Below are 20,576 nucleotides of genomic sequence, written 5' to 3' on the forward strand. Positions count from 1 at the left end.
AAAAATTCTTAGTGCAGTATTAACTGGGCCAGTAGCAGAGTTTACCTTTCCATACCACTCTCCAACTCAACATGTTCAGGGACAGATTCCCCACTGTGATAATACACTTTCTGAAATAACTATTTAAGAACACTCACTCCTCACACCCATCAGTTTGCCTCTCCCCACCAATACCCACTCTCAGATAACAGATGTACAACATACACAAATTACAGGAAAATCCAACAACAAAGAAGTGGTGGACAAAAAGTATAGTTGTGTACACCTACCATAAATGTAGATGTTCGAGTGTATTCACTGTTGCAGTCATCACATTTGGGTTATCTGCCTGCAGGTAGCCCTCAGCCAGCCTGAATACCAGAGGCTTGGACTCCTACGTCAGATGCTGTCTCTTCTTCCATGACGTCAGGTCGTCAGGGGTATAAAACATGTAGCCAACGCCATTACATCAGTTTTTCTTGCCCCAGATGTCAGGTGCCCCCCTCAATAGGAAGCAATTATATATTATGGCACACCCTCTTCAAAAAGCAAATACACTAGAAAACTTAAATACACTAAACAAGAAGGAGAGGTAGAGCCAAGAGAGGTCAGGGGACTGGAGGGAGGGTAACCAGGACTGCAACAGTGAATACGCTCGAACATCTACATTTATGGTAGGTGTACACAACTGTACTATGTTTTTCATGTTTCACTGTTGCAGTCATCACATTTGGGTTAATTCCCAAAGCTAAGGAATGGAGGAGGAAGTTAGAGAGCATTAGGGCCAGTTATTAAGCCCTGCAAGACTGCAGTGGCAAAACCAGCTCTGGATTTAAAAAAATAGGCATGTGGTAATGCTTGGTGAAGGTATGCACAGAGCTCCAGGTAGTAGCTTCTAGGATGTCCCAGGTAGGGACTCCTCTGAGAAAGGCTGCAGAGGTAGATGCAGCCCTGGTGGAATGCGATCTTATCCCCTGTGGGGTAGGGTTTTCCATGGTGCTTGTAGCAGAAATGACTGCAATGGGCTATCCATTTAGAAATGGTTTGCTTTGAAATGGCCTTCCCCTCTTCTCCTGCAGCAAAGCCAACTAGCAGCTGTTCAGATTTTCTGAGAGGCTTAGTCCTGTCCAAATAAAATCTAAGTTGTCTGTGCATGTCCAAAGAGTGCAGTATTTGTTCTCCTTTGTTTTGTGGATTAGGGAAAAAGGTAGGCAAACGAATGGACTGATTTAGGGCCACACTAGACACCACCTTGGGCATAAAGGAAGGATTGGTCCGGAGGGAAACCCTGTCTGCATGGAAGATAATGAAGGGTTCCACTGCCATGAGGGCCTGTAATTCCAACACTCTTCTTGCTGAAGTGATGGCTAGAAGGAAGGCTGTTTTCCAAGAAAACCAGGGGATCACTTCAGTCACCCTGCTAGACAGGGGTCCAGGAAAGTAAATAGTGTGAGAAGAAATAGCCAGGGAATTGTTATGGCTAGGCTTGTATAGGCCCTAGGGCAGATAGCCTAGTACCAACCTATGAACCTAAGAAAGGAATTTCAACTCTGCAATTGCAGCTGGCTCAAAGGGAGGGAGAGTGAGCTTTTCCAATACAAAGTTAAGGTCCCAGGCTGGAGTAGGCGCTCTCCTGGGGGGGTCTTAAGTTTTCGGTCCCTCTAAGGAATTGCTTTAGCAGGGGATAAGAGAAGAGGGGTGGCTCAGTATTAAAATATGCTGAAACGGCATAGGCACTTCTGTTAAGCACTGAAAAATATGAGGCAAGCTGGGCACCGTTGTGCCTCATCCCCTGAGTCTGGCTCCAAGAACAGTATCTTTTCCACTTTTCAGCATAGGATTTTCTAGTATTAGTCCTCCCTGCTTCCAGAATGACATCTAACACCTGCTTACTGAGGGATGCTATTAAAGAGCTCAAGCAATTAGCCAAGCTGCAATGTTCAGGGTTTGAAGATGAGGGTGCAGAATCTGGCCCGCCTGCTGGGACAGCAGGGAAGGGGTCTGAGGCAGGTGCCATGATTCCAGTAGTGTCATACTGCGCAAGAGGGGATACCAGTGCTGACATGGCCCGTCTGGTGCAATCAGTACTGTCCTTGGCTTGTCCTGTTTGATCTTTAGCAGAACCTTCAAGAGGAGAGGAAGAGGGGGAAAGGCATAAACCGAAAGGCTTTCCCAGGTAAAGGAAGTACAGTTGTGTACACTTACCATAAATGTAGATGTTAGAGTGTATTTCACTGTTGCAGTCATCACATTTGGGTTATCTGCTTGCAGTAGCCCTCAGTCGGCCTGATTATCTAAATCTTGTGTCTTGCGTCAGTTGCTGTCTCATCTTCCATGACATCAGGTAATCAGGGGTATAAAGCATGCAGCTGACGCCATTACATCCGTTTTTCTTTCCCCAGATGTCAGGTGCACCCCTTAATGGGAAGCAATTAAATATATATATATATATGTATATATATATATATACATACACACACACACACACATATATATATATATATATATATATATAGACATACACACAAGGTTATACCTCCAACAAAAAAGTAAACACACCAAAAAGCTTTTAAGTATAGTAAAGGAGAATAGAGGTATAGCCAAAGGAAGTCAGGGGGCTGGAGGGAGGGTAACTAGGACTGCAACAGTAAATACACTTGAACATCTACATGTAAGTGTACACAACTGTACTATGTTCTTCATGTTTCACTACTGTAGTCATCACATTTGGGTAGATTCCCAAAGCTAAAGATGGGTGGAGGAATTTAGATAGCATTAGGACCAGCTATAAGGCCCTGCAAGGCTGCAGTGGCAAAGCCAGCTCTGCATTTAGAGAAAATTGTCAAATGGTAATGCTTGGTGAAAGTACATACAGAACTCCAGGTAGTAGCATCTAGGAGGTCTCTGGTAAGGACACCTCTGAGAAAGGCTGTAGAGGTAGATGCAGCCCTGCTTGAATGGGGTCTAATCCCCTGTGGGATAGGTTTTCCATGGTGCTTATAGCAGAAATGAATGCAATGGCCTATCCATTTGGAAATGGTTTGCTTTGAAATAGCCTTCCTCTCTGCCCCTGCAGTGAATGCCACCAGCAGTTGTTCAGACCTCCTTTGAGGTTTAGTCCTGTCCAAGTAAAATTTAAGTTGTCTGTGCACATCTAAGGAGTGCAGTATCCGTTCCTCTTTGTTCTGTGGATTAGAAAAGAAGGTTGGCAAATGAATGGAATGATTAAGAGCCACACTGGATACCACCTTGGGCATGAGAGAGGGATTGGTCCTGAGGGACACCCTGTCTGCATAAAAGATGATGAAATGTTCCACTGCCATAAGGGCCTGTAATTCAGATACCATTCTTGCTGAAGTAATTGCTAAAAGGAAAGCAGTTTTCCAAGAAAGAAATTTTAACTCTGCAGTTGCAGCTGGCTCAAAAGGGGGAAGAGTGAGTTTTTCCAATACAAAATTAAGGTCCCAGGATGGAGTTGGGACTCTTCTGGGTGGTCTTAAGCTTTTGGCCCCTCTGAGGAACTGCTTGAGCAGTGGGTGAGAAAAGAGGGGTGGTACTGTGTTGTAATGAGCTGAAATGGCTGACGCGTGAATTTTGATGGAGGAAAAGGAAAGGCCCTTGTGAAGCATCTCAGTTAAGTATTGAAGAATCCGAGGTAGGTTGGGCGCTGTTGTGGCCATCCCTTGAGTTTGGTTCCAGGCACAGAATCTTTTCCATTTTTCAGCATAAGATTTTCTAGTACTAGGCCTCCTTGCCTCCAAAATGACATCCAACACTTTTTACTAAGGGATGGTAACAGAGATTAGGTAATTAGCCAGGCTGCCAGGTTCAGGGTTTGAAACTGGGAGTGCAGAATTTGGCTCTCCTGCTGAGACAGCAGGGAAGGGGTCTTGGGTAGGTGTCATGTGGCCAGCTATGACACACTGCGCAAGAGGGGGTACCAGTGTTGGCGTGGCCAGTCTGGTGCAATCAGTATCATCCTTGGTTTGTCCTGTTTGATCTTTAGTAGCACTTTGGAGAGGAGAGGCATAGGAGGAAAGGCATAAACTGATAGATTTTTCTAGCAGAAGGACAGAGAATCCACTTTCCAAGCTTGTTTGTGGGGAGTTCTTGTGCAGAATTTGTCCAATTGGTAGTTCTGGGGGGAGACAAGCAGGTCTATATCGAGGATCCCCCATTTGTTGATCAACATGTTTAAAATCTTTGGTTCCAGTTTCCACTCATGTGGGTCAATGAGATTTCTGCTCAGTTCGTCTGCCAGTGTATTTAGTTTTCCTGGCAGGAATTGCACCTGTAGATGCACTTGGTAGCTCAAGGCTGTGCTCCACAGAGCCATGGCTAGTCTGCAGAGGGGGTAAGAATGGGTACCCCCCTGCTTGTTTCTGTACCACACAACAGTGGTGTTGTCCGTCTTTAACATTAACTGTCCGGGAAGAATGTGGTCCATGAAGGCTATCAGAGCATTCTGTACAGCTAACATTTCTTTTTGATTGATGTGCAGGTTCATTTGACTTGGGTTCCATTTGCTCTGAATGCACTTCCCTGCCAGGTGAGCCCCCCATGCATAGTCTGATGCATCTGTTGTTAAGGTTTGGGCAGCAGGGGGTAGAGTGAATGGTAGTCCCTTGTTTTGGTAGCAGGCCTCTGCCCACCAAAGGAATTCTAAACGTAGGCAAGGTATGATGGGAATCATTGCTTCTAGATCCTGAGAAAGAAGACACCATAGGCTTTTTAGATACCATTGTAGTTTCCTCATACGCAGTCTTGCATATGGAATTAGTAGAATGCACGAGGCCATGAACGCCAAGGCTTGCAGTATTTGCCTTGCAGATATAGCAGGGTTTTTGTGGCCACTAGTTTGAAGTAAGTTGTCAAATGAATTTGTTTCTCTGGCATGAGGAAAGCCACCTGGGAAGTTGCGTTCAAGCTTGCTTCCAGGAATATAATTTGTTGACAGGGTACCAGATGGGATTTCTTTTGTTTATGGTGTACCCCACACAAGTTAACACCTTTTGTACAAATGCCAGATGGTTCAGAAGTATGTCCTGGCTTTCTGCCTGAATTACACAATTGTCCAGGTATGGGTATATCTGAATATTTCTTTGCCTGCAAAATGCAATGACTGGAGCTAAGCACTTTGCCTTATCTACTGCGCCCAGGGTATTCATAAAGGGCAGAGCAAAGAATTGATGGTGCATGCAGCCTGCTTTGAAGTGTAGGTATTTTCTGCAAGATTCCCTGACTGTGATGTGCAGGTAGGCTTCCTTTAAATCCAGTGTTGCCAACCATGCATCTTTGCCTATCATGGGAAGCAACTGGTGAAGAGTTAGCATCTTGAATTTTGGAATCATCACCAAAAAGGTGTTTAGGATAGACAGGTCCAGGATAGGACACCATGAGTGGTCTTTTCTGGGTACCAGGAAAAGTCTTGAGTAGAAACATTGTCCCTTTTCCTCTTCTGGTACAGTCTGAATAGCCTTTAATCTTGAGAGAGAAAGTACTTGCTTTTGAGCCTCTGCCTATAGATTTGGGGGCAGATCTAGCCAACCGTTTGGGGTTGGTAGCGTTTGGAAGTGAAATCTGTATCCTTGGGAAACTATGTTTAAAACCCATTTGTCCTGGGTAATGAGTTCCCAGTTTTTTGCTTGCAGAGCAATCTTTCCCACTAAAGGAGCAGTCAGTTGAGAAGTGCTTGGAAGTTTTAAAGTTAAGTTATTGAGACAGCTTACCATAGGGGGGAGTCTTATTACTCCCTGATTTGGAAGTGGGAGCCCCCCACTGCTTAGTCCTGTGCGTACCCTGGGACTGAAGCCTGGGTGTTCTTCTGGTTCTGGGTTTGAACTGAGAAGGCCTGGAAGAGGCAGGAAAGGACAAATTTTTTTAAGGGCCAATGCCTACTAAATCTAGGAGGCTGCAAAGAAAGCTTTAACTGTTTGCATAGATTTAGCTTTTCCTCCATCTTTTTAAGAACAACTTCTGCTTTGTCGCCAAACAGGCGGTCCTGATTTAAGGGAAACATCCAGCAATTTAGTTTTAACATGATCCGGCAAAGATTGCTCCTTAAGCCAAGCATGCCTTCTAAGTACAGACCCGGTGATAGCAGCCCTGCAAGATGCCTCTAGTGAATCAAAACCACACTGCAAAGTATGTTTTCCAACCCGTTCAGCAGAATACATTAAATCCTGCAAATCCTTATTTTCAGTACAATCAGGAATCAACATAATTTTCTGTTTAAGCAATCCAATAATATGCTGCTGATACTGTAACATATGAAACTGGCAATTTAAGGCACTGATGGCCAAGGCTGCAGAGGTGTACACCTTCTTACTCGATCTATACAGGGCCCTGGAATCTCTATCAAAGGGGGTAGGATCTTTGGCAGTAGTAGCCTTAATGCCCTTGGGTCCCTGTGAAATGGTCTCAGGGTCCGCAGTAGGATTTTTTAAAAAGGAACTTACGAGAATGAGGAACCCTGTAATATCTATCAGGTTTTCTGGGAGCAGGAGGTAAAGAGTCAGGGGCCAAGCTAGATTCCGAAAAGGCATAGTCAACAATGTCCAGCATAGGAGGGATAGCTAAAGGTCTGTGTTGTGGCAGGAGTAAGAAATCTCTAAGCCTCTTTTTAGAATCAGAGTAAACCTGACTTTCCAAGTGAAAATGTTATCTAAGAGTATGCAAGGTTTCACCAAAAGAAAAATCCTCTGGGGGTGAAGCAGAGGGAACAGAGTCCTCTGCATCAGAATCCTCATAGGTAGATAACAGTAAATCCTGGTCATCAGAGGAGACAGAAATTTCAGAATCCTGTTCAGACGTATCATGAGCAAATTCAGTCCTAGGTCTCTTAGAGGGGGAAGGTTGGCTTCCCCTGATTAAAGTAATAAGGTCTTCAGCCATTCTTATTTGTTTTTTAGGCATAAAGGCCTGACCATGCGGTCTGGGCATCTGTTTCCTAGGCATGGTTCGAGTTTTAGGCCTAGAAAAAGAAATGGCATTGGTTTAATATGCAAGTCAGTAGGCCTGAATACACCCACAGAAGCCGGTGCCTGCACAGCGGCTCCGGACCCATTCAAGGTACAGACATTCGCAGGTTCCACAGTTGAAGCATCTCATGGCATACCAGACAACGAATGGGTCTCAGTAGAGGCCTGTGAAACTGAAGTAGCGGGTATCAGGGGCTGCGAAAGCACCTCACTGAGTACTGGCGACTAGCTTAGGAGAAGCGTCGGCAGCTTTGGACCTAGGCGGCCTGTCTCTATCTTTATCTTTGCGTTTTTTAGGAATGTCGGTAGTTGGGTGGCTTACCGAAGACACATCTGGATAATTGAACAGAGTACCAACATATTTAGAAGCGAAAATATACTGACGATGAACAGTTCGTGGTTTAAATAAGGCACAAAACCGACAGCGAGGTACATCGTGGTCAGGGCCTAGGCAAGGAATACAGTACGAATGAAAATCTTTATGCAGTATTCGCTTTCCACAAGAAATACAGTTACGGACTTTTACTGACATCAGTTTAGAGCAAGAAAATTTTCCCCAACGGGGTACTTAGCTTTAGTTGAAGACTTCGGTTCTGAAACTTGAAAACGAAAATTTTAGGAGTCGGCCGACCGGCACTTGTGAACTGCTTCTGCTTCTGGCACCGCACGGCAAGAAAGACTGGGATAATGGCATCGGCTGCATGCTTTACACCCCTAATTACCTGACGTCACGGAAGATGAGACAGCAACCGACGCAGGACCCAAGACTTTGATAATCAGGCTGATTGAGGGCTACTGCAAGAAGAACCTAAATGTGATGACTGCAACAGTGAAACACGAAGAACATCAGGGCATCCACTTTCCAAGCTTGACTGTGGGAAGTCCTTGTGCAGAATTTATCCAACTGGTAGTTCTGAGTGGAGGCAAACAGGTCTACCTCTGGAGTCCCCCATTTCTTCCTCAAGAGGTTGAATATTTTTGGTTCTAGTTTCCATTCGTGTGGGTCCAAGAGATTTCTGCTTAGGTTGGCTGCCAGTGAATTTAGCTTGCCTGGCAGGAGTTGAGCTTGCAGGTGTACTTGGAAACTCAAGGCTGTGTTCCACAGAGCCATGGCTAGTCTGCAGAGAGGGTACGAGTGGGTCCCCCCCTGTTTATGTACCACGTAACTGTGGTGTTGTCTGTCTGTCTTTACCAATAATTGCCCTGGAAGGATGCGTTCTTTGAATGCTGTCAGGGAATTCTGTACAGCTAACATTTCTTTTTGGATGACATGCAGGTGTATCTGTCTCTGGTTCCATTTGCCCTGAATGCACTGCCCTGCCAAGTGAGCCCCCCATGCATAGTCTGATGCGCCTGTTAGGGTTTGGGCGGCAGGGGATAGAGTGAAAAGGAGACCCTTGTTGTGGTAACAGGCCTCTGCCCATCAAAGGAACTCTGTCTTTATGCAAGGAATGATAGGAATCATTGATTCCAGGTCCTGAGAATGTTGATTCCATAGGCTTTTCAGATACCACTGTAGTTTCCTCATCTGCAGTCTTGCATATGGAATTAGTAGAATGCAAGAGGCCAAGAACCCCAGGGCTTGCAGAATTTTCCTTGCAGATAGTGGAGGCTTTGTGGCCAAAAGTGTGACTTAGGTTGTCAGTTAAACTTGCTTCTCTGGAGTGCGGAAACCCATCTGGGAAGTTGTGTTCAAGCTTGCTCCCAGGAATACAATCTGTTGGCAGGGTACTAGGTGAGATTTCTTTTCGTTTATGGTGTATCCCAGTGAGGTTAGAAGTTTCTTTACGAATTCCAGATGTTTTAATAACAAGTCCTGGCTTTCTGCCTGAATCAGACAATCGTCCAAGTATGGGCATATCTGAACATTTCCCTGCCTGCAAAATGCAATGGCTGGAGCTAGACACTTTGCGAATACCGTGGGCGCAGTAGATAAGCCAAAGGAAGTGCAAAGAACTGATAGTGCATGGAGCCTGCCCTGAAACGTAGGCATTTCCTGCAAGATTCCCTTATTGGAATGTGCAGGTAAGCTTCCTTTAAGTCTAAGGTTGCCAACCAGGCATCTTTGTCTAGCATAGGAAGCAGCTGTTGAAGTGTTAGCATTTTGAATTTTGGGATTACCAGGAAGGTGTGCAGAACAGAGAGGTCCAGGATAGGACACCAGGAGCTGTCTTTTCTGGGTACCAGGAAAAGTTTTGAATACAACCCTTGTCCCCTTTCTTCTGCTGGCACAGGTGGAATAGCCCTGATACTTAGAAGACAGACAGAACCTGCTGTTGTGCCTCTGCCCAGTGATTTGGGGGTAGGTATGGAGAACCGTTTGTGGTTGGTAGGGTGTGGAAGTGGAATCTGTATCCTTGGGAAACTACATTTAAAACCCATTTGTCCTGGGTAATGGGTTCCTAGGTTTTTTCATGCGGGGCGAGTTTACCTCCTAAGGAAGCAGGCAGTTGAGCAGAGCTTAGAAGGGCTAAGCGCAAGTCATTGTGCCATTTTTCTGTAGGGGGGTGGCTTACTACTCCCTGCCTTGGAAGTGGGAGCCCCCCACTGCTTAGGCCTGTGCGCAGCCTGAGACTGTAACCTGGGTGGTCTGCTGTTCCTGGGTTTGGACTGAGAAAGCCTGGAAGAGACTGGAAAGGACCAATTCTTAGAAGGCCAATGCCTACTAAATCTGGGAGGCTGTACCTGTAGGAAATCTTTAACAGTTTACAAAGATTTAGCTTTTTTCTCCATCCTTTTGAGGACGACTTCTGCTTTGTTGCCAAACAGGCGGTCTTGGTTTAAGGGAGCATCCAGTAATTTAGCTTTAACATGATCTGGCAAGTTTTGCTCCTTAAGCCAAGCATGCCTTCTAAGTACAGACCCGGTGACAGCAACTGTGCAAGATGCTTCTAAAAAATCAAAATCACACTGCAAAGAATGTTTACCAAATTGTTCAGCAGAATGCATTAAGTTCTGTAATTCTTTGTGTTCAGCACAGTCAGGAATCAACATCATTTTATGTTTAAGTAGTCCCATAATATGCTGCTGGTACTTTAACATACGAAACTGGAAATTTAAATCCCTAATGGCCAAAGTAGCAGAAGTGTATACCTTCTTACCCCATCTGTCCAGGGCTCTAGAATCTCTATCAGAAGGGGTATGATTTTTGGCAGCAGTAGCCTTAATGCCCTTTGGCCCTTGGGAAATGGTTTCTGGATCTGCAGTAGGATTCTTGAACAGGAACTTGAGAGTCGGGTACTCTACCTGTCAGGTTTTCTGGGAGCTGGAGGTAAAGTGTCTGGGGAAAGGCTAGATTCCAAGAAAGCATCATCTACAATGTCCAAAACAGGAGGGATAGCTAAAGGCCTGTGTTGAAGAAGGAGTAAGAATTCCCTAAGCCTCTTTTTGGAGTCAGAGTAATCTTGGCTTTCCCAACAGAAATGCTCCCTAAGAGTGTGCAAGGTTTCACCAAAAGAAAAATCTGCTGGAGGGGAGGCAGAGGGAATGGAATCCTCTGCATCAGAATCCTCATAGGTAGATAAGGGCAAATCCTGGTCATCAGAAGGAAGAGAAATATCAAATTCCTGATCAGGAGAATCAGAAGGAAATTCAGTTCTAGGTCTCTTAGAGGGGGAAGTTTGGCTTCCCCTAATTAATGTAATAAGGTCTTCGGCTATTCTAAGCATTTGTTTTTTAGGCATATGGGCCTGAGCATGCGGTTTGGATTTCGGTTTTCTAGGAGTGTATCGAGTTTTAGGCTTGGATGAAGAAGATGGCATTGGTTTAAAATGCAAGTCTGTAGGCCTGAATACACCCTCAGAAGCCAGTGCCTGCATAGTGGCTCCAGACCCATCCAAGGTAGAGACATCCGCAGGTTCCATAGTCGAAGAAGCACTCGCGGCATACCGGACTCCGAATGGATCTTAGTAGAGGCCTGTGCATCTGAGGTAGCGGGCATCAGGGGCTGTGAAGAGTACCGGCGGACTGGCGACTAGCTTAACGGAAACGTCGACAGTTTTGGACCTATGCGGTCTGTCTCTTGTCTTTATCTTTACTTTTTTTGGAAGATCGGTAGTCAAATGGCTTAACGAAGCCATTTTGGAGTACTGATACAGAGTACCAAAATAATTTGCTGCAAAGATAGCCCAATGACGAACAGTTCGGGGGTTGAACAAAGCACAAAACCGACAGCAAGGGACGTCGTGGTCTGGGACTAAGCAAGGGATGCAGTACAAATGAAAATCTTTATGAGGTATTTGCTTTCCACAGGTAAGACAATTGTTAACTTTTACTGACATCGGTTGGAGCAAGAAAAAAGATCCCCAATGGGGTACTTATCTTTTTTGAAGACTTTGGTTCTGAAACTCGAAAACGAAAATTTCAGGAGTCGGCAGACCGGCACTTGTGAACTGCTTCTGCTTCGGGCAACGCATGGCAAGAAAGACTGATGTAATGGCTTCGGCTGCATGTTTTATACCACTGACGACCTGACGTCATGGAAGAGGAGACAGCATCCGACGCAAGAATCCAAGACTCTGGTATTCAGGCCGGCTGAGGGCTACCTGCAGGCAGATAACCCAAATGTGATGACTGCAACAGTGAAACATGAAGAACATCTGCCCACCTATTCTGGATCAGAGGAGGACAGATCAACTGAAGTGACTAGATGTTGATTGTTAAATGAAACACTGAGTAGCATAATTAAAAACTGCATTACTATGGGTTAAATTTCAGACAATACAGTGAAAGCAAAAGATAACTAAACCAGAACCAGCAGGACCACCAGGGCTAGTTTCCACTGTCACAGAAATGAAAAGTGGTTTGGGAGTGTGGGGACTTCAATGACCACAGTTTCCAAACTAAAAAAATGGAGGAAGGCCACCATAAAGAAGTGTAGATAAATTGCAGAAACAGCAGCAGGCAATTTGCACAATGGCAAAATGCATACAACCCCCCACCTCTAATCACTGAAGAGGCAAAGCTGCTAGGCTGCCCAACCTAGAGCATACCTAGCTTTGGTGGGGGCACAAAGCTGCACCGCTCTACTCGGTGAGGACCCCATTACGTCTGACTGATTCTCACCAGTATGGAATCAGGAGAGGAGGGACCAGTCCACTGATAAAGATCACTTTCTAAGGAAAAATGACAAAGTGGAGGACATTTAATCATGGGATGAGGGAAATCGCTCCTCCTTATAGGCCCTGACAATTAATACAGTAAGAGGCACTGACGTCACAGGCTCCAGTGGTAAATACGTCAGCCTACTACACAAGAAACTACATGGTCTGAATGAGAATGATATTCACAAGAAGAAATAAGGCTGCCCTCTCAAAGGGTGAAAGATGAAAGCCAGTAATGGTCCTTAACTCTTATCACCCTTCAAGAACCAATGGCAAAACCTGCCTTGCTCCGTAATGTGGAAACAAGACCCAACAAGATGTGTTCAGTATGTCTGGGACATTTGCAGTAAGCAAACAGCAAGGGTTCAAAGTAGCACTATATCCCTTGAAAAACTGTTTTGACTTGAGATTAAGTAAAAGGCTAAACAAAACCCATGTAAAACATCAGCGGGATCCAAGAACAAGTTCCTTTATCTAGAGCGAGACAAAAGGTTGCTCCCACATGAAGTGACATCCTTGATGAGGCCTATGGAAAGTTCCTAGAGGAAATTAAGTCCCTCTTCGGCCACCCAAAGGGGGACAAGGACAAGATTCACTCAGACTATAGCAAGCATGAGAAACTGCTTATACGGTGGAACTCTCAATTCTACAGAAGAGTATTTATTAACAACTCGCAATATACCCTGCTGAACCAGCAGCAAGAGCAGAGGCATAGAAAACACAACAACAGCTTCTAAAATGCTCCACTTCTCCAGAGGCCCAATTCTAAACCCACCTCAATGGTCCCTCCCAAGAGGCAGGTAGGGTAGACAAAGTCTGCCAATCACACAGACCTGCATCCCCATGTTTAACTTCCTCTCCACACTAGCCAATGGTTTCAAAAAGAAAATTCAGGGAGTAACAACCAAACCCAATCATTTACTGGAATGAACAAAAATCCTACAGCTCATTCATTGTCTGTTTGAGGTGACACCCTCATAAGCTCATTCATCTCCCCGCAAGAGGTGACTGGGCAGAAGCAGGCCATCTTGATGATCACATAGATCCCCTTCCCCATGTGTAACTTCCTCTCTGCAGTGGCCAATGAACTTGCAGGAATTTACTACTTTGGGAAGCCCTAATGCATGCCTACATACACTTTTGAAATACCCACCTGAGCTTCTGTGCAGTGGGAATCACCAATCCAACAATAGCTACCTGCAATCCCCAACACTTTCGCTGGGGGTCAGCAGTGCAGCAGGTCATACTACTTCCCACAGCAAGATGCAAGAGCTGGTATCAGCTGCTCATTCTTAATCCTCTCTGCCAAACTTCCAGCACCCAAGCCACTGACTGAACTTTGGTCATCTAGGTTGCAAGTCAGAGCTTCATCCCTGTATAACAGACAGCTGCACTAACGGTAGCTTCTTGAATATGCAGTCAAGATATCCATGCAGAATAAGGGAAGGATCTAAGACAGTGTTTTTTAATTTACTTATTTATTCATTTGGCAGCTGAGGTAAAGCACTGATCCAAATGGACCTATTTCAGTCTTGATCTGGACAAATATAAATGACAGTAGACAACCAAGTTAGCAAGCAGTATTATGAATACAAAATGTTGTGTAAAGATAGCAATGAATCAATATCAGTAATAATAAAGTGAACAGAACAAAAGGAAGTGATGTTAGAGAAAGGAGGGGAGAAGGAGTGTGTTAAAAACTGAAGAGATAGAACACAGTGTAAAAGACAGCAAATGTAAGGACGCACAGAAATTAACTGGCTACAAGATATAAAGTGTGGAAGAGATGTTGTATATTAATGCAGGAAAATAATGTGACAAATGCAAGTGTAACTGACTGGTGAAGGGGAGATTGGTGATGTGTACAGAGGGAAAGCATCTGCAAATCGACTCTGACTTGAGATGAACCTTAAGCTGAGCACAAAATGATAGGTATGATGTGAGGTCTTTAAGCTTAGTAGGGAGTTACTCCCAGAGTTTGGGGCTTAGGATGGGGAAGGCATAATGAGTGCAATGAAGTGTGACTCTGGGATATCTAAGAGGTAGACCAGAGTGGTTTAAGATGTCTTAGATTACAAGTGGGGTGGAGGGGTCTTCTGAAGAGGTTGGAGGCAAACAGGAGGACAGGAGTGTTCTTTGAGGAGCATGCAGAGTTGGGATCAAAGGAGTAGGTTGACACGTTGATGGGCAGGTAACCAACTGGCTTCACTAAGCATTATTCTCATTTCTAGGGGGCAGGGTAATGAAACAGCAGAAAAGTTGCTTCTAGTTTGTATAGTGGAGAAAGCTTGCTTAGATTATGCTTTAACCTGAGGAATTCCATATTCAAGATAGACTAATAGAATGCCTTTATATATGGCATTTCCAGGTTGATCTGGACAGAAAGGGGAAAGTTTTATAGGATAAAAATGAGGGAGGGAATTCATTTTTTTCTTCTGTACTTGTTCTACAAGGTGAAAGTTCAGTGACGGATAAAGCTATATACCAAGGTATTTGAAGGAGATGACTTGATTAATGGGGTTGTCAAGTTATTTGTTAAGTGTAAATGTACATGATCATGAAGCCTCACTGGGTCCTGGATTTGAAGGAGTGGGTATGACAAGTGACTATGAACTGCGCTAAAGAGTGTACAGTACGTTTTGGTTGAGCAGTTAAGTTTGCTACTTTGGAACTAGGGAAATTCTTAACCAAAGATGGACTGAATAGACTGTTGAATTTTCAGAGTACCACTGCCTTCTTATATAAAAATGAGACTGTTCACTGCTAGCAGAAAGGATAATTTGGGGAGATCAATGGGAACGTAATGATAAAAACAGAAGACAGTAGGTCCTACTACAGGTCCCTGGGGTACAGCACTAATAACAGTGGCAGGCTTTGAAACAGCAGGAACAGCATCGCTATCCATGTATTCAAAACAGAAAACAGCTTCATGCTTCTCCTGGCTTTTTCTGGGGGATGGGGACACAGTCAAGATAGCAAAGAATGATTCACCCTGCCAAAGGCACTCTTACGTTCAACAAGGAGAGCCTCACTGGAAACCAGTTTTACATACCAGAGAAGAATTAATTTTGTGGCCAGAAGCAGCATTATTGTTAATGCTGCACCAAGGTAAAAAAAACATGCCAAAAATGCACATCCTGAATGAAGTCAGGACCCTGTTCACAGACTAGGGATCTGAAATTTTAGCAAAAGGGGAGCTGCTAACCATTCTGTAAAAAGCAGGGATGGACAGGCTACCAGCTGAAATTATTCCTTTATGCATAGTTATCTTTCATTTATCAGGTAGAACAATGAGACACACAAAAACACTGAGAATGTAAACAGGCAGCCTGAAAATAAAGTTGGAGGCTTTTCTAATTAATTTAGTGCACACAAGATTTTCAGCAAAAGCAGAAGAGTCTTGAAAGGGATTACATTTACATTACTGTAACCTATGCTGTCTTAACATCTACTGCCTTTCCCCTTGGAAACGAAATAAGACTCCCCATTCCTACTGGACAGTCCTAGTCAATACATACAAAAAAATACAGGCTGTTTTCCAAACAAGAACATATATCACTCAGAACAATTGCATATATGTGGTAATGGAAATTGCACTGAATTTTGCACCTCCTCAAACACTTGGCTAAAGAGATATCCAGTTCTAAAAGACCCAAAGCCCTTGTAAATGCTCTACCATGAGTAGCCCACTCCTAGCATTTCCTTCCATAAAAAACTTACATTTTCTACCTTAGAAACCTTACTCATCCCTGCAGTAATTAAAAAAATCCTGACGCAAGCTAACAATTTTTCTTTATCATTTTCAATGTTTAAAACACATGCACACTTTTTAGCAAGTAATAAAAGTAACATGTAGTGGACAGGCAAAATGTGAAATAATTTCAAAAGGACTTACCCACTGGGCCATATGGTTTCATTATGAAGGACACAAATCTGATGCATTTTTCGACCACATTCTATGCATTCAACAAACCTTGAGAGAAAACGAAACACAGAGAACTATTTCAAAGGACTGAGTTTAAGCCTCTGAATAGCAGTGAGTTTATGACCTTTTTAGAGTATAAATAAATATTGCTGAATAAAAAGCACAGTTTGACACAGAAGAAAACTTTTAACCTGGAAAACACAGTAAACAGTTACTTGGAATGGATGTTATACTCCATCTTCATTAAAGGGCAATTCTTAACATGCAACTTAAGAAAACAAAACTTACGTACTTACCATAATGATAGATCCATGTTGCTGGATTTTCATCTGATTCAACACAAGGGTTGTCAAGATCCGATCAGATCCAACCTTGGCAATGATTCTGATGCTTCATGGATCTAGAACCATGACTCTGCCCCTACCCATAATTCCCTAAATTCCACCTTCGTACCCCAGATTGAGTTTGCTCAACTAAAGTACTCTATAGTAATTACATTTTTTCCTGTAAGCAATTGCATACAGGTAAAAAAAAAAAAAAAAAAAAAAAAAGGATTGGAAGGCAGTCTATTAGGACTGCTCACAGACGCGGTGTACTCTAAACTACCTTGTCACCAGAAGTCCACTTGTTTCAATTTGGAAGGGGGTGGGAGGGAGGTTGAAGTGGACAAAAAAACAGATAGCATGAAGCTATTGTTATAACTGCATAACCTCTGTATCTGATATTGTCTATTTTTGTCAGATTTCCTAGCTGTTTTACCTGGGTGGTATCAAGGAAGGCCATTCCTGAGAATGGAGAAATGAAAGGAAGAACGGGACCTGGACTGTACATCCAGTTTGTAATGAGCCACAAAAGTGTGAACTACTGACCAAGTTGCTGCAGCACAAATGTCAATGGGCAGTTTGCTAGTAAAGGCTGTTGACGTCACCACTGCCCTTGTACAGTGAGCTTTAGGTTTAGACTGTAGGGACAAGCCCGTTTTATTGTAGACAAAAGAAACAGTCTGATAACCATCTGGAAAGAGTAACCTCAGCAACTGCTTTGCCTAATTTGGGTCTTGAGAAAGCAACAAACAATCACACTATGAATTGCCTGATCCTATGAAGATAGAACCTAAAGTAGTGATGAATCTCCAGCAAATGTAAAATGTGTTTCCCTTTGTTTAAGGATTTGGGGAAGAATACTGACTGATTTAAATTAGTCTTGAATACAACCTTAGGAAGGAATGCTGTGTTAGTTCTCAAGGAAACTATTTATGGAATGCCAAATAGGGATGTTTGCAAAAAAATGTTTGAAACTCTGAAATCCATCTGGCTGACATAACAGCCACTAGAAAAAATGTTTTCCAAGAGAGGAAATCCAAATCAATTGATGCTACTGGTTCAAAAGGGGAATGAATTAATGCTTGTAACATGACAGTAATATCTCAGGGAGGTAACCAGATCTCTGACAGGTGATCACAGAAGAAATGCTCCTTACAAAAAAACTTGAGAGACTCTAAAGGAAACTACAGAATTTGTCACTCTTTTTATGTGGAAATTTCAGATTGCAGCCTTTTGCACTTTGATAGAATAACTACAGCCGCTGTGGAAAAGTTCAGAAAAGAATTCTAATATGGAAGGAATTGGAGCAGAAAAGGGGTCTAAACCTTTTGACATTGCCGAAATGGAAAATCTTTTCAATTTGCTATGGTAGATTTTATGATCATTTGTGACAGGCTGATCTAACCTAAACAACTAATGTTGGGAGCCAGAAATCTCTGTCTAAGATTGGAACTGGAGGAACCAAGCAGTTAATTTCATGGATCTCTGTCCCAGAGGAGGCAATCCGGATAGGTGTGTTAGTAATTCTGGGTACTGATCCAACACCCATAATGTATGTACCAGCAGAGGCGACAAGAAGGGAAACATTTGTCATGGCCGGAAGGGGGCAATGAGAATCACGTTGGCCTTGCATATTCTTGCTTTCTGGATGAATTTGTTCATAAGTGCAATGGGGGAAAGGTATACAGGAGACCTGGGGCCCAGTTGTGGACCACAGCATCCCTTGCTGACCATCCCTGTGCCGGGATCAGGGCAAAGTAGTTGTTGCACTTGTTTAGGGAGGATGCAAAGAGACTGCAGCTACAGAAAATCAAGGTGGTCAGTGCTGGATTAAGGGACCACTCGTGAGGCATTAAGATAGATCTGCTCAATTTGTCCGTTAGTAGACTGGAAGTCCCTGGTACATCCATTGCTATCAGAAAGTGATGAGAAGACATCATCTGCTGCCAAACTCTCATGGCTTCTCGACAAAAGGGGATAGGATCGTATTCCTTCCTGTTTGCTGATGTACCAGACTACAGACAAGTCTGATTATATGGAAACCACACCATGGGGAGGGCATCCTAGAATGCCTGCAACACCTGGATGATTGCCTCATCTCCACAATACTGATGTGAAGAGTGATCTCAGTATGTGACCATGTACCTTGAGCCGTCCCTCCCTTCAAAATGTCTCTCCCATCCTAGAAGGGAGGGCATCTATGTTTACCACAGCCACAGCTAAATCTATTTGGAATGGTTGTCCTTCTGTCACTGAAGATTTTATCAACCAAGACATATGCTGTCTGTAGATTTGAGTGATGTGAATGTTCATATGCAGCAGATTAATGTTTTGAGACGACTGTACACCTACAGTCCACTGAAGTACTCTCATATAAAATCTGGCTAGTGGAACTATTGAGATTGTAGGGGTCATTAGATCCAAAAGTTGAAGTACTTGCACAGCTGTGAGGCACATGGAGAGCAGTCTAGGGTGGGGAAGTCAAGTTATCTGTAGTACTGAAACCAGATGACAACTGATCAATTCTATCTGCTGTGTTGGGGTTAGGTGGCTTTTGAGTAGGTTGACAGTAATCCCTAGATCTTGCATTAGGTGGAGCAAAAGATCCAGATTCAAGGAGGTAGCAGTTAGGAGCCAATTGTCAAGATGCGGGAAAATTTGGATCCTTAGCAGCTGAAAATGCGCTGCCACCACTGCCATTATCTTAGCAAACACCCTGGGGGCTGTGGTGAGACTGAAAGGCAGGGCTCTGAATTGATAGTGACTGGCTTCCAGCCAGAAAAAGAGGAATCTCCTTGATTGCTTCTCGACATTCACATGACAATATGCATCCTGGAGATCTATGGAGCACAGCCAGTTGTCCTTCTTCAGTAGATGCAAAATGGACCAAATAGGTTCATAGATTGTGACCATCAAGCATTTTGTCTGGTTTACAAACTGACTTGGATGACTCTGATCCAAAATGGGTCTTAGGTTCCCTGTTTACCTGGATACTAAATAGAACCTTGAATAGACGCTGGACTCTAACTGGTCTTTGGAGACCAGTTGGATGACTCTCTTTCTTGGCAGCTTTGAAACTTCTGCTGCTGTGAGTCTGCACTGACTAGGTGAACCTTGGGAACTTTCTTCTATTTTACTGGAGGAAGGGTAAAGAGAACTGAACAGATTCTGGAAGCTATGTTTAGCACCCAATAATCTGTTGTATTCTGAAGGCTTGAGGATGCATGGATAAATGCCAAACTTCCTCCACAGTGCAGCAGTCAGGCTGTCAGGATAAAAACTCTTATGGAACCATATTACCTTTCCAGCGCTTTGATTCACAGAAAAGGTTCTCTGTGGGGTGGAAAAATTAATTCCAACTGCAGAGGGAGTTTTTTTTTTTAAAACAAGAAACATCTTTATTAAATTATCACGTATGACATAGGCAATCAAACATTTATACAAATTAATACAAAACACTGACAATTTTAGTTGCAAACATTATACATCACAAACCATAATGACAATTTTAATTGCAAATGTTACACATCACTTATAATCTACCCAGTCAATGTTAGTCAGCCACAAAGAGAGTTTTACCATCTTGCTGATTCCTGGTTAGTGTGGCTTTAACCTTGAGTCCAGAGAGTGCAGCCATCAAAGGGGGCATTGACAAAAAGACATCTTACAGCCTTCCGCAAAATCACAAACATGCATCCAAGCATGCTGATGCATAGTGATGCCAATGCTTGCCACCCTAGCTGTGGCATCAGCTGCATTGGAAAGCAGTTCCATGACTATACCAGAAGTAGACTGGAAGGTACAAAATTCAGAGTCCATGGTCTTCTGAACATCTACAGGCAGACTACCTGAAAAAGATGTGGAAAGCTTTTTTGTCAACACTTTCTGGAATCTAGTAACATGAGCCAAATAATTCAGCACTCTGAGTGCAAAAGTCGCTGAAGCGCATGTCCATTTCCCAAACCTGTCCATAGCCCTAGGTTCCCTGTTAGGAGTTTGGACTGAGGAACTTTCTTTTGATAGTTCATTTTTAGTGGCTGCAGATATCACCACAGCATCCACCAGAGGACCTATGCTCCAATGATTCCTACCTTTTGGGGCTGCCAATATCCTGTTAGGTCTTTTGAGAACTGATTCCACCATAGCAGCGTCATTCCATGCTAGTCAAACAACAAGGTTAATGGGGGGGGGGTCAACTGGTGGTACTACAAAGGATGATAAAAGGTTCCAGGAACACAGACTCGTCAAGTCAAGGGTATTTGGTGTA

The 20,576-nt window shown here is 43.6% G+C and overlaps 1 protein-coding gene across 2 annotated transcripts in view; it reads right to left on the bottom strand.

The window, feature by feature from the left end:
• EP300 (E1A binding protein p300) overlaps nucleotides 1–20,576 on the bottom strand; it is a 1,713,356-nt gene that overhangs the window by 169,961 nt on the left and 1,522,819 nt on the right. For both annotated transcript variants that reach the window (XM_044076495.1, XM_044076487.1), the window contains exon 22: nucleotides 15,957–16,034. In XM_044076495.1, the coding sequence (XP_043932430.1) occupies nucleotides 15,957–16,034 (78 nt within the window). The remainder of the gene's footprint in view (nucleotides 1–15,956; nucleotides 16,035–20,576) is intronic.

Source organism: Protopterus annectens, chromosome 1.part1 (genome assembly GCF_019279795.1).
Source record: "Protopterus annectens isolate FY-2018-M chromosome 1.part1, PAN1.0, whole genome shotgun sequence".
In the NCBI taxonomy this organism is placed as follows: domain Eukaryota; kingdom Metazoa; phylum Chordata; order Ceratodontiformes; family Protopteridae; genus Protopterus; species Protopterus annectens.